Source organism: Ptiloglossa arizonensis, chromosome 10, assembly GCF_051014685.1.
Source record: "Ptiloglossa arizonensis isolate GNS036 chromosome 10, iyPtiAriz1_principal, whole genome shotgun sequence".
NCBI lineage: Eukaryota > Metazoa > Arthropoda > Insecta > Hymenoptera > Colletidae > Ptiloglossa > Ptiloglossa arizonensis.
This window is the reverse complement of record NC_135057.1, coordinates 11,402,847-11,418,488: the sequence shown is the minus strand read 5'-3', so window position 1 is coordinate 11,418,488 and position 15,642 is coordinate 11,402,847. Positions and strand designations below refer to the sequence as shown.

The 15,642-nt window shown below is 47.5% G+C and overlaps 3 protein-coding genes across 22 annotated transcripts in view; 1 reads left to right on the top strand and 2 right to left on the bottom strand.

The window, feature by feature from the left end:
• The window catches only part of Syt7 (Synaptotagmin 7), a 33,917-nt gene extending 30,673 nt beyond the window's left edge, over positions 1 to 3,244 (top strand). For all 16 annotated transcript variants that reach the window (XM_076321916.1, XM_076321915.1, XM_076321914.1 and 13 more), the window contains 5 exons: positions 770 to 917; positions 1,008 to 1,117; positions 1,224 to 1,392; positions 1,523 to 1,735; positions 3,107 to 3,244. In XM_076321916.1, the coding sequence (XP_076178031.1) occupies positions 770 to 917; positions 1,008 to 1,117; positions 1,224 to 1,392; positions 1,523 to 1,735; positions 3,107 to 3,207 (741 nt within the window). In that variant the 3' untranslated portion in view covers positions 3,208 to 3,244. The remainder of the gene's footprint in view (positions 1 to 769; positions 918 to 1,007; positions 1,118 to 1,223; positions 1,393 to 1,522; positions 1,736 to 3,106) is intronic.
• A 5,426-nt stretch (positions 3,245 to 8,670) lies between these two features.
• LOC143152135 (dynein axonemal intermediate chain 7) lies at positions 8,671 to 15,001 on the bottom strand. Of its 5 annotated transcripts, none has more exons than XM_076321907.1 (14): positions 14,618 to 15,000; positions 14,303 to 14,489; positions 13,228 to 13,368; positions 13,091 to 13,165; positions 12,827 to 13,026; positions 12,239 to 12,423; positions 11,435 to 11,731; positions 11,213 to 11,374; positions 10,663 to 10,816; positions 10,260 to 10,551; positions 10,082 to 10,177; positions 9,223 to 9,480; positions 8,987 to 9,094; positions 8,671 to 8,925 (listed from the first exon to the last, which is right to left on the bottom strand). In XM_076321907.1, exons 1-14 carry the CDS (start codon positions 14,719 to 14,721, stop codon positions 8,785 to 8,787), a joined length of 2,400 nt encoding a protein of 799 aa, XP_076178022.1. In that variant the 5' UTR covers positions 14,722 to 15,000; the 3' UTR covers positions 8,671 to 8,784. The 5 variants fall into 5 exon arrangements, 4 of the variants coding, with proteins under 4 accessions (XP_076178022.1, XP_076178023.1, XP_076178024.1 ...); XM_076321908.1 differs by having other exon boundaries at positions 9,223 to 9,444; positions 14,618 to 14,997; XR_012993511.1 differs by having other exon boundaries at positions 8,788 to 8,925; positions 9,188 to 9,480; positions 14,618 to 15,001.
• Positions 14,876 to 15,642, bottom strand: part of LOC143152144 (uncharacterized) — an 18,202-nt gene continuing 17,435 nt past the window's right edge. Inside the window, exons 5-6 of the mRNA XM_076321946.1 lie at positions 15,093 to 15,225; positions 14,876 to 15,021 (exon numbers count right to left, since the gene is read on the bottom strand). Coding sequence (XP_076178061.1) covers positions 15,130 to 15,225 — 96 coding nt within the window. The 3' untranslated portion in view covers positions 14,876 to 15,021; positions 15,093 to 15,129. The remainder of the gene's footprint in view (positions 15,022 to 15,092; positions 15,226 to 15,642) is intronic.

Below are 15,642 nucleotides of genomic sequence, written 5' to 3'. Positions count from 1 at the left end.
TTACGATCGCGCCACACCACCACCACCACCACCACCACCCCTCCCCCTCCTCCCCCCACTCGAACAAAAGCGCATAACGCGCGGACTTTCATTCCGACTGATACTCAAGTCGTATGAAAAGTGGACTCGCCGGCATATTGCTTTCCAGTCATATCGGTCCGCGTTCAGAATTCTCTTCAATCGTGGAATCCAACATTGTGCTCGGCCCTACGGTATCACTTAGACCACGTGCAAACAGACGGAATTATTTCCTACAAATTTACGAGGAAACGAGTTCCACCTCGGTCGCATCGGTCCGCAGTCCGAATTCTACTCCGATCGTGAATACGATATTACGTTCGACGGGTTAGCGTTCTTTGGACCCGCGTACAAGTGGACGGAATTATAGGTCGACGAAAGAAACAGCTTCTTAGAAACTTTCGAGGAAATTGAGCGAGTCGTATCGCTTTAAAGTGAAAATTTCGCTCCAATTGAGAATCCAACGTCATATTCTAGCGTCCAGCGTCTTTTACATCGCGTACAGGTCGTAAAAATTGATCTCGAAAAATTCTCGTACAATTTAAGCGAGTTGTATCCCGGTCGTGTCGCTTTCAAGTCAAAATTCCCTTGAATCCTGAATTCAACGTTACGTTCGTTCGTCGAGCGACTCTTGGACCGCGCGAAAGCACAGGAAACCGTACCCTATGAGTTTCTCGATAAAGTTGAAAGAATCCTGCTCGGTGACATCGGTTCGAGGCGGTAGCTCCACCAAAAAGTCCATTTATTTCAGGGTAAAGATTTGCCAGCGAAGGATTTGTCCGGTACGTCGGACCCTTATGTTCGCGTGACCCTACTGCCGGACAAAAAGCATCGACTCGAGACGAAGATAAAAAGACGCACGTTAAATCCTCGATGGAACGAGACATTTTACTTCGAAGGTAAGCGAGACGGCTGATCGGGGCCGCGAGGTTGGATTTTCGTTCGACGAGTGGATCGTACCGTTTCGACAAGTTGTGCTCGTGTCGTAGGTTTCCCGATTCAAAAGTTGCAGAGCCGAGTGCTGCACTTACACGTGTTCGACTACGATCGATTCTCGAGGGACGATTCCATCGGGGAGATGTTCCTGCCGCTCTGCCAGGTAATTCTCGTTAAACCGCCATCTTCGTTTTTCCAAGCCGCGTCGGAGGCTCGTTACCGCAGAGTCTAGCGCTTCCACGCCGCGCTAATCGATTCCACGGTCGTAGGTCGATTTCTCGGAGAAGCCCAACTTTTGGAAAGCTCTCAAGCCCCCGGCGAAGGACAAATGCGGCGAGCTATTGTGCTCGTTGTGCTACCACCCGAGCAATTCCGTGCTGACTCTGACGCTCATGAAAGCAAGAAATCTGAAGGCGAAGGATATCAACGGGAAATCAGGTGAGAGGGGAAGAAAAAAAAAGAAATAATAAATGCAGAGAGAGAGAGAGAGAGAGTGAGAGAGAGAGAAAGATTCTTTTCCTGTTACTTTCTTTTTTTTTCTTCTTTTCCTTCTGTCCAACGCGTTTAGATCCGTACGTGAAAGTGTGGTTGCAATTCGGCGACAAGAGAATCGAGAAACGAAAGACCCCCATATTCAAGTGCACTCTGAACCCGGTGTTCAACGAGGCGTTCTCCTTCAACGTGCCGTGGGAGAAGATTCGAGAGTGTTCATTGGACGTAATGGTAATGGACTTTGATAACATCGGCCGAAACGAGCTGATCGGACGGATTCAACTGGCAGGTAAACAAAAGCGTTTCCAGCAGTGTCGCGCGTGAGATTGTCGTACGACAGATATCCAAAGCAGTGGTTGTCAAAACTTTTCCCGACTACGCCCCAAAGTACACGGAAAGTAGAGTCTTGAACCGCGACCATCCGTGGACAATCGCAACCGAGTGTAATAACAACGGGATCGGGTTCTTTTCGATTTTGTTTGGTTAACGCTCGATAACAGAGCATTATACAAAAGCATCCGGGATATAAATCGTGAAATTAAAGTAGGACGGATGGTATTTAACGCGATGAACGTGCTTACTTTTTCATAAGTTGACTGCACACTGGAATCCACGAGGACAATGCTACTCGTACATCTAAATAATGCATTATTAAACCTCTGTTTTTCTTTGTTCTTAATCGAGTCAAGGTTGAGAATTCTAGTTCACACGAAAGGTCGCCGCGAATGGTAATAATGTTAATTGAATCTTCCCATTAAATTCTAATAATTCTCGTCTAATTGTGATACAAAACACCGATGAACCCAATTTTTCGAAATCATTCTTCGGTGGGAATAATCCATTAACCGTAAGCTGCGGCGATTCATTTTCTCCTCGTGGCACCAAGTTCAACACGATTATTGATTCAGGACTTTGAAAAGCAAATGGAACTTTTGTTCGTCGTCAGTTGTGACCCACTACACCGATTGATTGATTGATAACGTCTTTATTATGCAAACGAAGGAAGTGTGCGCGCGATACAGTACACGGAATAATATTGCGTAAAAGCGAGAGTGCCCCTTGAAGCCTAAACCAGCGGTGCAGAGAGTCCGATTCGCGAGCCAATTAGGACCTTTCGTTTAATTTATTCCGGCTGTAAAGTTAAAAATAAGTTCAACAATCCGTAGGTGGGGAACAAAAATGAGGTACTAGTGGTTGTATTTATAATCTAATTCGCTCTGTTCGCGATCTTGAAAAATTTCTATACGAAAGTTTCGAACAATGCGGCATTCGTTATACATTCACGATGATTGTGGATTAGGAATAGAAACGAAACACGGAAAATCGAATTTAAATATTACGGCGGGACTAGTTATAAAATCATCGAGGTCGAAACGAAAAGTAATTTAAATTTATGAACCGCGATCGGGAGATATCGAGAAACCGATAGAGGGCAAAGTATCGTCGTGAACCTTCGACGATATCTTCTTCTTTTTTTTTCTTTTTTTTCAAAATAAATTCGATGCTACTTCAAGCGAGGATACACCGTTCGAGGCTAGAAAAGTATCCTTTAAATTTCGAAGAAAGGCTCCGCACGTGAAAGGGAGAAAGGTTGCGCACCACTGGTCCAAATCCCCGCTAATCGGGCGCGATAATCTCGCGACGTCTGTTCTGTTTTCAGGGAAGAATGGCAGCGGTGCGAGCGAAACGAAACATTGGCAGGACATGATCACAAAGCCACGGCAGACGATCGTACAATGGCATCGGCTCAAGCCCGAGTAAACGTTCGAGTGCGCGATAATATCTGTATTTCGCGGGAGCGAAATCGTCGATCTAACCTAGACCAGTACCTCCCGATCTCTCGAACCTGCTCGACATTGGTATTCGTTGTCCTACGACGACGCGAAACCGATCGAAACCGTTCTAAACTATCGGCGTCGCGAGTCGACCGATGTCACGAGGTCGCGTAATGTCGACCAATACACAAGTATTTACTCCCGATTATTTCGTTCAACCACCAATCCACGCCGTGACGAGATCAAGCGTGTTGTTTCATCACTCCTTTTAGGTTAACTATTTCGCGCTGAAACGGACAGATCGAGCCAAGAGCTCCATCTGCCTTTCCGACAATACGACGCACCTCGGTCGCACCTCGTGTATTTCCGTCAGAGTCAAAAAGTCTCGCGAGGCGTACATATTCGATCGCCATATATTTAAACCGCGTTGACGATTGCGTTTATTACGACGTCACGACCGACGCTTTACATATTTCAACCATATCCCCATCCCCCTCCCCCCCGATCCCCGCCAACCGCCCAACCCGGGTCAACGATACTTCCTGTTTCTTTTCCTTTCGTTTCCATCGTGCACGACAACGACTCACGGCGAACGTATTTCGAATTCACCTCTGACACGAACGATAACGAGCTCGTTTTCACGCGAGATTGCGTGTACCGCGAGCGGTATACATATGTACATTTGAGCGGCCAAGACGCTCGAAAACGTGACCGATCGATGTTACTTTCGCGACTTTATTGACATTTACATCGAACGTTATTTTTATGACTGTTTTGCACGCGTAAGTACGTACCGAGTACGTAATACCGTTGCTTCGAATAAACCCGTTGACGCGATCAAGCGTTTCCTATGTCTCGTGTATCCGGTGTCTTACGATTCCAGCGCCCTACCCGCTTTCCCCACCGCTTCGTGTTATTCTTCCCCTGTCTCTCTTTCGCACCGCAAACGCTCCCCACCAACGGATCTCGCCGGTCGTGTCGAGTTTCGCGTTCGACCGAACGTTTGTTTTGTTTCATCGGGCGCTACAGGACACGGAGCGTCCGTTGGCGGTCGATGCGGTCGAAGCGACGAGAAAAGCTACGAACGAAAAGCTGGTCTCGACAATTCGGTACTACTATTTTTCCGTTCTTTTATCGCTCCGAATCCTCGATATCGATTGACGTTCTCTGTTTCACTTACTCCTTCACCGACCCCCTTTGTTTCTCCCCTCCCAACCGTCCGTCAGTCGTCTCCTTCACATTTGCCCAAAGATTGGGACAACTCTCTAGCAACCGTTTGTCCTTGCTTCTATCCAACCTCCACCCCTCCCCGCCCCCGCTCCCCCGTCCCAGCCCTGTCCTTACTCCACAGTTTTCGCGACCCACCCTCTTCGCCCAATTCTTTTCTTACGCCCGTTTCTTCGATCCTGCGTTGCGTCGCGTCACTTGTTCATTTTTGACGAGCGATCGGAACGGGACACCGGGACGTAATGTTGAATTCTTACTAGTAGAAAACGATAAAGCAGTGATATTTTTGACGGAACTTTTGTATCGACAAAGTCGGAGATTTTTTGGAAGCGACGAAAATTGTGATCGGTGTTATACCTTGAATTAATCTTAAGAGTTACACATCCAAAATAGTTTGCTGTTGTTGACGATAACGTAGAGCGATCCCCGATGATCGAAAATTCAGAATTTTTGCGGCAAATTGCAGATTTCGCGGTTATATATATACGTAATATATATATACATACATATATATATGTATTTGCGCTCGGTGAGTGTGAGTATGTGTGTGCGTGTGTGCGTTTGCGTGTGCTATTTCGAAACGGCGCCGCGTGAAAGAGATACGTACTCGACGAGAACGAAGCAACGACTGCGATCGTAACGAGCGTCGATCACACCAACCTTCCTATACCACAACCCCCCACTCCCATGCCCCGAACACTCAACCTCTCGGATAGCTTTAAGTTTACGAGCGCACGTCTCGAGAGTGTGTACGTCGCCAAAAGAAAAGAAAAAAAAACAAAACAAAAAAAAATTAATGAGAAAAAACAAAGATGTATGGACGCGACCGGCGCAGTCGACGAATATTTTTACATTCAACGATTATCGCGAGCTGAACGAAACGGGAACGATTCCCGCGCATGCGCGACGGCGGGAGGCGCGAACGTTCGCGCAAAATCACGCGCAGCCTTTCGCCGCGTGACGCGCGAAATTCGTTTTTAAAGAGTCACGGATTAAATTAATCACGAACACTGACACACACACACACACGTACACATGGACACTCGTCGCATCACACTGACGCACATACACCCACACACGTACAGAAACACACGGCGTATGCAGCGCGACGCACAAAAAAATTCGGGACAGGTCTGCACGTACACGCATCGCATATGTGTACACGCAAATATCGACTAGCACAAACAAGAAAAAAAAATGGTAAAAAAAAAATACAAGTTAGACTAACGTTTGTATGTTGTGTAGAGAGCAGTGTATTATACCGTTGCACGCGAAATGCAAAAAAAAAAACGAAAAAAAACAAATTTCAACCGGAGATATATTTCAATTTGGCGCAGACCGCGTCAAAGACGGGACGCGTTAAAAGCGCGTTTTTTTCGTTCTCACGGCGGCCCTGTGGGTCGGTTCGTTTTAATGTTTACGCGCCCATGGGGTCGAGCGTGCAAAACGCGCCTGTTCGTTCTCGCGTGATCTCCTGATCGTCATCGATCGCGTACGGGGGTGGGAGTGGGGTTCTGGTCGTCGACTAAACGAGGCAACGAAGCGGGAATTTATCCGCGAGCTATTACACGCGACTTGGAAAGTCCCCCATGATATCAAGTGCCAAAAAAGAAAAAAAAAATAACTAAAATCGCGCACGCGCGCGTACACTCCCGCTTTTTCTTCGAGTCCTTCGTCGTCGTGGTTTAGGTCACGACGGAACCGACGATAAAAGAGCTTACAAGTATCGATATCGAGTAACCAGAAAGAAGGGGTTCGGGTAGGATGGGGGAGGGGTGGGACGAGACAGGACACGAGCAAGAGAAGAAAGGAGACCTTTTTTTCGCGCGTCCATCGACGACCAGCAGCCAACGATCGGCCCCCGTTACGTTTGCCCTCCGTGCACACGGTTTAGTCTTTAGTAAGTTCAGTTGCGTTTTCCGTGACCGCTGGATCAACCAACATTCGCGTCAGGTTTTTTTAACGCGTTCCGTCGCGACGCTTTTTTCAGGAAGCGCGCGTTAATTCTAAAGAAGCAAAAAAAAATAAATGGATAAAGAAAAAAAAAAAACTTTTAGAGCCAAACGAATCGTCGAGATAGGTAGGGTATACAGCTAACAGTACGCGTTAGTTCGAACTGGATGCGAATTGGGCCTTATACCATGGATTACCTCAATCGTAAGCGGCTTACAGAGTCGAGTTCGAGTTTTGCGATAAACGATAGCGAGCGCTAATAGAATTTTAATACGCGCGAGAAAAACGACGAAGAAGAAGAGTAAGAAGAACAAGAAGAAAAAGAAGAAGAAGAAGAAGAAGAAGAAGACGACGACGACGACGATAACGATGATGATAACGATTATGATAACGATGATGATGATGATAATGGTGATGATGATGACGACGAAGAAGCAACAGAAGGCGTATAAGAAGCAGATGAAGAAAAAAGAAAAAGGAAAAAATAACGCATCGTCGTTGCTCGACGTTTACGAGCTTAGCGATTCGAATCCCCTTTACCGCATCCGAGTTACCGGTTCAGCTGGTCGCGGTAGAATTCGCCCCCCGTAATTTACGGCACCCGTGGAAACTAATAAACGAACCACTATCCCCCCCACCACCACCACTCATCGCGCGCGACTCGTGCCGGGCGAATCGCGAGCGAAGTGTCCGATTCGCGCGCGACGCGCAAACTCTTCTCCGAGGCACGGTCGATAATCTTCGGTCTCTCGCCCTCTTCTCTAACTTAATCGAGTTTCATTTAGTCGACGAAACAAACAAAACGCGTACCGATTCGGCGGAGCTGCCCATCCGTGTCGCGATAGAGATAAATGCATGCGGAAAATGGGGGGCTGAGAGAGAAAGTTAGAGTGGGAAAGCGAAAGGAGGGGGGAACGCGCTCCAGAGTCTTTCGTCGTAGAACACGCGCGCGCGCGCGCGCCAGACTATAGATCTGTATAGCAGCCGAGACTGGAGTCACTCGAAGAAATACAAATACCTAGAGAAACCAAAGGATAGAGCGAGGTGGCTTGGAACGCATATCAAACAGTACGAGACAAAGGGTGGCGGAAAATATGTATAGGGAAATACGTAGTTAGAGAATGTAGCGGATACAAAGTGATGCAATCTTCGCTCGCCGGACACGCGCAAGCGGCGCTCGAGCGAGAGAAACGTTAGAGGGGGAAAGAGGGAAGACGAAAGAGACGAAACGGAGAACCGAGAATTTTTGTGCTCAGACGCGGCAGGGAGGGAGGGTGGAGGATAGAGACGGGGGGGAGTGCGCGAACGAGGTGCTAGATAGGAGGATGGAGTACGGAGGATAGAGGAGGACGAAAGTGGGAAGCGGATCGATCGTTCGGGACTGCTCTTTACGCGTGTCCGGTCCTCGCGGCGCGCAACACTGTATATTTTTTAGCTTCGTATTGCATACACGTACGTTACCAAAAAGTAAAAAAAAAAAAACACTCGATCGCATTCGAGAGAACAGATCAAACAACCTAACTAACCTTATGTATTCGTGGATGTTGAAAAATGAAAAATGAAAAAAATAATAAAACACAAGCAAAGTACGCGCGAGCAAAGCGTGGGTGTGACATTTAGGCGGGCGTTGTACCTGGCGGCGAGTCCGTCGGTCAGTTCTTGCGCACCAGCTCTGTCGGTCTGGCTACGGGTTTGAAAAATAACGTATCGTTTCCGTGTCCGTAGTTGTTCCCCATTGTTACTCCCCCTTGTTCCCGGACCCCCGTGACACCCTCACCCTCAACCAACCAACCACCCCCCCCCCCCCTCCCCCGTCGAAGCGCATCAATTAAACTCTTTGCCGCTTAGCCGTAATCTCGATATCGCTGTGTGTTTTCCTTCGTGATATCGTTTTGCGTTCAAGTGCAGATCGAACGGAGGCGTTTATTATTTCCTGAATATCGCTTTGATGCTCGATATACGTTATGTATTCGAATAAAAGGAATTTCGTTTCGGAAAAAAATTCTTACCCGTGTCGACGTTCGTTCCTCCCCTTGTCCCAATCAACTTGTCACTTAGTCGTTAGCACAGCATCGTCGTTAACTGGATTCACGTAATTTTCTTTAATTCGATTAAAGGTACACGTGTCCAGTGGGATTCAAATCCCTCAGCACCTGTACGAGGTTTGCTCTTCCTCGTAGTCGGATATCTAACATACTAACCGATCCCTGACAGTGTCACGAATCCCCCGAGACACTTTCAAGTTGGGGTGGGCTGTCCACAATTTCCGTACGATTCTCGAAGTTTTTTTATTCGTTCAATTTTAGTTCGTTACATCGTGCATGCCTGGTATTGTTGCACTGTTCGCGAGACGATGACATCTCTAATCGAACGATTCGTTTTTCTATGAAGACATGCCGATGACGTTGGTACGCTCGAGCAGTCGCGCGACCGTCGTCATCAGTTTGAATGACGTTTGTTCTATCAATAGCCGAGTCTTGATCCCGGCGGTGTTAATCGCCAGGTTGTAGAGGTCTGCGTAGTACTGAAAAGAGGAAAAGAGTGTCCCCTACCGAGAAATCTATAATGTACTATATTTCACGTACCTTGTTGTCCTCGTCTTCGAGGGGCAGATCGGAGAACTCGGGGCTGACTTCGGTGCAATTTATGCGCATAGTTCGCGATGGCGTTACCAGAAGCGTTATACTCGTACGCTGAACAAACGAAGAGTAGATCGGAAAGGTAAGAAAAAAGGAACACGCGCGCGACACCCTCTCGCTTTCGAGTAACAAGTTTCAAGCGACAACCTGACAGAGAGCGGCGCGTTCGTGGAAGGAGTTACCTCTTTGGCAACGCAACCGTGCACCTCTTTGTACTGCAAGACGATCTCCCAAAAGTCGCGGGTCGCGTTCCATCGAGACCAAGCGAAGGTATAGGTGGTGGACAACAATGCCATGCACTCTCGCAAGTGTTTCTCCGCGATCGGATGCTTAGTCGCTAGTCCTTTCAAATAGCTGGCGGCGTCTCGTTCCGGAAATAGGTCGCATCCGACCTGTTGCATTCGCTGCCAGCGGTAACGCCGCGAAAGTTTGCAAAAATTCTCGTTAAAGCGAGAAGAGCGTGGGACAAATTATAATAAAGTAGCAGTAAAGTAGCATTGAAGTGAAGTAACTCCTCGTTAAAACGTCCGCGTTCGTCCCTAGAGAACGTATCGAATCGTACTCACGACTGTTCATACTCTTCGGTTTGAATTAAGTACTCAGCTACCGATACGCGCCAAACGTTTTCGTACGTTCGATTGTATTGTCGCGAGAATATCACGGACGGATAGATGAAATTGTCCCGTCGAAAACGAGCCCAAACACCACCCTGTTCGGACTATTTTTACTTTTTAAGAAAAAAAATTTTTCAAAAATAATTCGTACAAGAGAAAGTACTTCGAACACGATCGTGTTTGGACTCGTTTTCATCGGGAGAATCTCGACGATTCATTGATCGATCAGAAACAATTTTCAGATTGCACTGACGGTTAAATCAATACGATTCGTGCAAACTGGGTCTCGGTTCGAGGTACGAAAGATCGATTCTAGGAACGAATTCGCTATTATCCCTCGTTAAAACCTTTTCAGCGAATCCAAGAGTGTTCCTTCTAACGAGGGGTTATTGTATATCGCGGTAAAAACGTTCCACGAGTTACCTACTTCGATTAGAGGGTCCAGCTCGATATACTCTCCGAGTATCCCTTTGAGGGGCGTCGATGAACCGCCAACGAGCGAGTGCAAGCAGACTAGATCGTTCTGGTGATCGGGGTGGAAAAAATAAAAGCATATTTCTAAGTATTCTAATCGGTTGGACGTTCGTAAGTATCGGACAACGTACTCTGACGATGAACTCGGCCTGAACCGTGGCTCCGGTGACGTTTAGAACGACTCCGCCGTTCGGGCAACCGCTTCGTCCCATTTCCGGTTTCATTTCCCAGCTCTGGAACGGCAAATTCGCGAACTTGTACGCCGCTAGCCCGTGAACGCCCAATTTACCGCTTCTGAACGCGATTGTCTGCTTCTCCTCGTTGTACTTGATATCGTGGACGTCCTCAGTCGACCAAATATTTCTCTCCGGTATCCAATGAGCGACCAACGGCGGCTCGAACCAGAAAACCGAATCCGGTAACCTGGAGAACCGAATCACCGGGAGACAAAACGCGAGGGAAAAAAGTACGAGGAGAGATTTTTAATCGACGATGATTCCATCGAGCGGAAACCGCGATAAAAATGTTACCAACTCGAGAGTAATCAAAGCGAGCGCCTCCATCGCGGTCTCCAGGGCCTTTATCTCGGCTTCGATGACTTCCGGTGTCCTCTCGGCGTCCGGAGCTGGCTGTGGCGCCACGTAGCGTCTCGAGAACCGAACGAACCTCGGTATTTTCGGCAGCTCGACTGTCAAGTACGGTAATCGTCCATAAAGTATGGAAATCGAAAACTCTCCGACGATTATATCAATAAGGAAGACCACATGCCGTGTGTAACACTTTTCGATCGGAATGACCTTCCGAGTACACCGAGAAAGTTCGATTGCGTAAAGTATACACGGTGTCTCAGAACGAAACCGACAGTTTGAATACATATATATACGAAGTATTCTAGAAAGAAACTGACGAAGTTTCAATACATGTGCAAGATGTTCCAGAATGAAATCGGTGAAAGTTTGAATATGTACGCTGTACAAGGTGTTCGAGAAAAATCAACGAATACTTGTGCACCATAAATACTCGAACACATTTCGTGAAAATATTCAGCGACATCCCGTTTCGGATTTCGAGCTCGAGAACTCACGAGTGGTCAAGCTGACCTCTTGGCCCAGGTCCTTGGGTTGCGGTGGTTGATTTATGAGGTCCACGTGGAACACTCCCCCGAGGATTCTGTATTTACGTAAATTGACCTCGGTCGTCTCGCACCGTGTGAACAACAACATTCGTGCCTTTTGTCTGTAATCGTCTGCAACCGAAACGACGAGGTGAACGACCCAGGTGGTGGTGACCAACGCGAATCCCTCACCTTCCCTCTGTCGAAGAATCTCATTCGGTGTGGGCAGGTAAGGTAGGAGCTCGTTCTCCTGCGGCAGATACGCGAGCGGTGTCTTCTCCGACTCCAGAAGTCCCCCTTTCGCTGATCTTGGTCTCCTCTGCTTCTTGCCGCGTTTCCCTCTTTTCTGAGCACTCGTCAGTGCCGGTGGATTCTGTATCCTCTCGAGTATCGTCTTCTTTTCTTCCAACCGTAAGCGTCTGCCCTCGGCTTGCCCCTCCCGTATTCGAAGCTTTTCATCGTACTCACGTTTCGAGAACTCTAGAAGATCTGGAGTGGAGGAGGCCTCGAGTGAGTAAAAAAAAAACGCGCGAAAGATACGATTACCACACGACGGATTTCCGACGTGAATTATTGCCCGTTGGTAATCGAGAGAAGTTCAATTTCGAGTCGTCGACTTATCCACGCGTCACGACGACCCGTGGATGCGTCCGTTGCGTATCGTGTGGTCGGTGACCTTGAGTGGCCAACATATTCGGCGGAGACTTTACTTTGCGGGACAACGCGGAGACTGCTTGGAGTTCGTTGCACTCGTTCGAGCGTGTCGTTCTCGTTACGAATTAGCTTCGTGAATTTACCCGGTACACCTTCGCTGGAATCTTTGTTCAATTTTCGCTTCTTTATTTTACGGATAGGCGAGTTTCGAGCGAACGACCACGGCGAGGGTATTTGTCGCGCGCTAATGGGTTTTTCCCGATTCGGTGGTACTGGTTCTTGTCGACAACGAGGAATTTCGTGGCGAGCAGAATAAAACGAACGATCGACGAAGCAACGCACCGAGAGGACAATCCCACATATCGAGCAGCTCCTTTGGAAGCTCAGGAATCCGGCACGAGTTCGTATCGAGCGAGTAATGATCGTAAGCCAGCCAGAGTCCTCGAATCGCCATGCGATAGCAATCCACGTCCGCTGGCATTTTAACCGTCAATTTCATTTCCCGGAATTCCACCACGATGGGCTGTCTGTTGAAATTGCCGATAAAATTATTATTATTATTATTATTATTATACCGATGAGGATTCTTTGAAAATACATGGAAAATACACGATGAAAATCTAGACGCGTGTAAATATAAGGAGAAATTGTGTATTGACTTTTTGTTGTAAAATATAAGTATTTATCCCAAACATTATTTTCGTTTTATTCCTAGACCCGATGTACAAAATCTTTTATAATATTAATGAACCGTACGCTCGTAATTTTTTAAAATTATAATTTGTTACACTGGTGAAATTCTCCACCCGTATAATCCTCAAAGATTACGAGAAGAAGATTCGGGACAACCGGTTACTCGCGTCGAATATCACCGACTTTATTCGTCGTTATTCTCCTTTTTTAAATTTCACTTGTTCGTTCGTCTCTCACCTCTCCTTGTCAGTGGGTCGCTTCATACCTATGGGCAACGGTATCGGTGCCCAAACGCAACACACCAGTTTACTCGTCACCCGTACGTATCTCCTCGTTTTCATGTCTTCCATGGTCATGTTCTCCTCGATATTACGCAACAGTCGGTAACACGCTAGGTCTAACCACGTTTGAAGCTTCTTGCGGAGCTCTTTGGCGATCTACGAACGCGATGAAACGACGACGAGACCAATTCTCGAGTAACTAGTATCCGGGGTTACTCACCAATCGGCATTCGGCGGCGTATTCCTTCGTGATGATCGTAGAGAAGTTAATGATCTCCTCTAGCTTGGACAAGAGCTGAAACAAACGTCGATGGCAGTTAGATCTTCGTCTCGATCGCGATAACGCGGGCTACCTACATCGGTGATCACGTGATACTTGTCCGCCATAGCGTCCATGCTCATCGTCTCGTTTTCTATCGTCCATAGGAACAGAAACGTGTTCATTTCAGACAACGATACAGGATTCGGTAAACCGTCGCAAGTCATGTACCTGGACCACTGAAATTCAGCCATATTGGGTCAATTTTATCATTCAATGGTAATCGAGATTGTAATTTCGAGACAATCGTGGGATCTGGATCAGTCCCCGAGTTAACCTTCGATCGTTCTTCCATTCGATTGTACGCGCCAAATTTCTAGAGTGAAACTTTCTAACACGATGACAGTACTGAGAGAATACCGGAGAATTCGTTGTAGCTTTAATTATAAAAAAGAACAGTACATCGTGAGGACACGATGGTTTGGAAAAGATCCGAGAAGAATGTGGACAGTCACGGATTGACCGTAGAGTCTGACCCAGCACGAACTGAAGTTCCTTTCAACTCTGTCTAGCATCTACCAAGTGTCTCAGAAAGTTGGGGTCAAATTTCAAAAGCATTTAGTACTCGTACAAACGATCAAAAAGCTTTGAATACACGTAGATCCAAGTATCGTTAGTTTACAAGGTGTTTTCAACTGCGAGCCCGTAAAAGGATAAAAGACTTTACCGCACTTGTCGAGTAAGTTGTCGGGTGAAACGAAGCGAACGTAATACACGCTAGTGTTACATAGTCGCGAACAACCGATGTAATTGGATCGCAACGACCGAAGAACTTTCTTCTTTAACCAGTCCATAATAGCCTATAATCTCATTGTTCGGAGTTCAGAAACTGTACAAGTATCGAGGAGTTGTCGGTTTCCTATTATAGCGAAACTAACGACACTTAAATCCACGTTTAAGTTCAGACCTTTATACCGCTTTGGTATCACGCGCTCCTAAAGTTTCGCCTCAACTTTCTCTCCTTTGTTGCCTCACGCGAAGCTAAGGAGAATCCAATCGTCCTGGATCAGACGTTACAGTCGTTCGAAGGACCTAGTCTGACGAAAGTACTCATTCCCCTAACTCGGGGTACTCTTAACCCGAGACGTCGTGTCTCCAGCTCGTTGTACCAACGTTTTCCTCCTCTTCGAGAACACGAGCGTTGGTCGTGTACGCTGCCCAGTGCTCGGAAAGTATCTCTTGGGTCCCTCGCAGCTGAGCCTCGCGATTTGTCGCCTCCAGCGCTTCCAATTCCGCCTTCTGTTTCTGGCTGTACTGTTCCAGCCGGATTTGTTCCTGCATGTCCTTTATCATGCGATCCCTGTGGCGCGAAACTATTGTTACGAAAATATCGTCTCGTCCCCGTGGGCGTTCGAGTGGCATTCAATCTGGAAGCAGTGGCTCCCAGACACCACACATACACCAACCATTTTCCAAGTTTTTTTTTACCTCGTGTTCCCGGCATCCTCGGCGCCGATGGCGACGGTGTCGCCATCACCGACAACCGACGTGACCTCCGCCTTCGGTGAATCCTTTCGTCTTCTCTTCTTCATGTCCAGATTCGATTTCGTGGTTGTTCTCGTCTGCGCAGCCGCCTTCTACGTCGATCGAGACCGAAACGGGATCGATACGATTTCTAGACGAGACTTCGGCGATCGCGCGACGCGAAACTGTCGCAACGATACCGCGACACCGTCGCGGACGCGTTCAACGCGTCTCGAGCAACTTGGGGGGTAACCGGGACATTGTTGCGGGTCGCGAGACGCCGTAGATACCGTGAAATCGATTCTCGTCGTGAAGAATACACGAAACGCTGAAACGAACCTAACCTGCCACTCTCGTAATTTCTCTAGCTGAAAGACAATAGGAGATCGGTGAGCGATCGAGAGCGGGACAAGTGTGTAATAAAACTCGGTTTCTCTACCGATCCTGGACGTTCCCTCCACCTGGCGAGTCTTTCCTCATCCTCTTCGTACTCGTCGAACAAGATTACTGGCCGAACGGATGGTCGTTTCGTTTCCTCCTCGTTTTCCGTCGATTCCTCGCCTATCGATTTCCTGGAACAAAGGAATACCATCGATGTGTAACATCAACGTACGAAATCGGGTCAGCGTGAAACGCGCGTCCGAACCTCGAAACGTGTTCGTCGTCTACGAGCTCCGGGGTCGATTGAACACTGGAAGCTTTCGTGCTATCCAATTTCGTCATGGTCGACGGTGATGTCGAAAACGTCGTCGACATCGCGTTGATTATATAATAGGTTTCGAGAGATTTTACAGCGAGTGTGCAACGTGTACACTACGTTTTGCAATTTGAAATTGTCACCGATTAGCGACCACGGCGATACGATTCTCGAAACAATCGTTCCGAATCGAAACGGAAATTTTCTCATCGAAAAATCGAGCGGGAATAATATTGGAATATTTGTTACTTTGTTAAGTAACTTGCTGGTTAAAGAACAAATTCCTCGGCCG

Excerpts from the sequence above, each read along its gene's own strand:
- LOC143152135 (XM_076321907.1), bottom strand. The coding sequence starts at position 14,721 with ATGAAGAAGAGAAGACGAAAGGATTCACCGAAGGCGGAGGTCACGTCG. Across the intron at positions 9,481-10,081 it reads AGCTGGACCCTCTAATCGAA|AATTTTTGCAAACTTTCGCG; the intron begins GTAGGTAACTCG and ends CGCTTTAACGAG. Across the intron at positions 8,926-8,986 it reads TCGAAGACGAGGACAACAAG|TACTACGCAGACCTCTACAA; the intron begins GTACGTGAAATA and ends TCCTCTTTTCAG.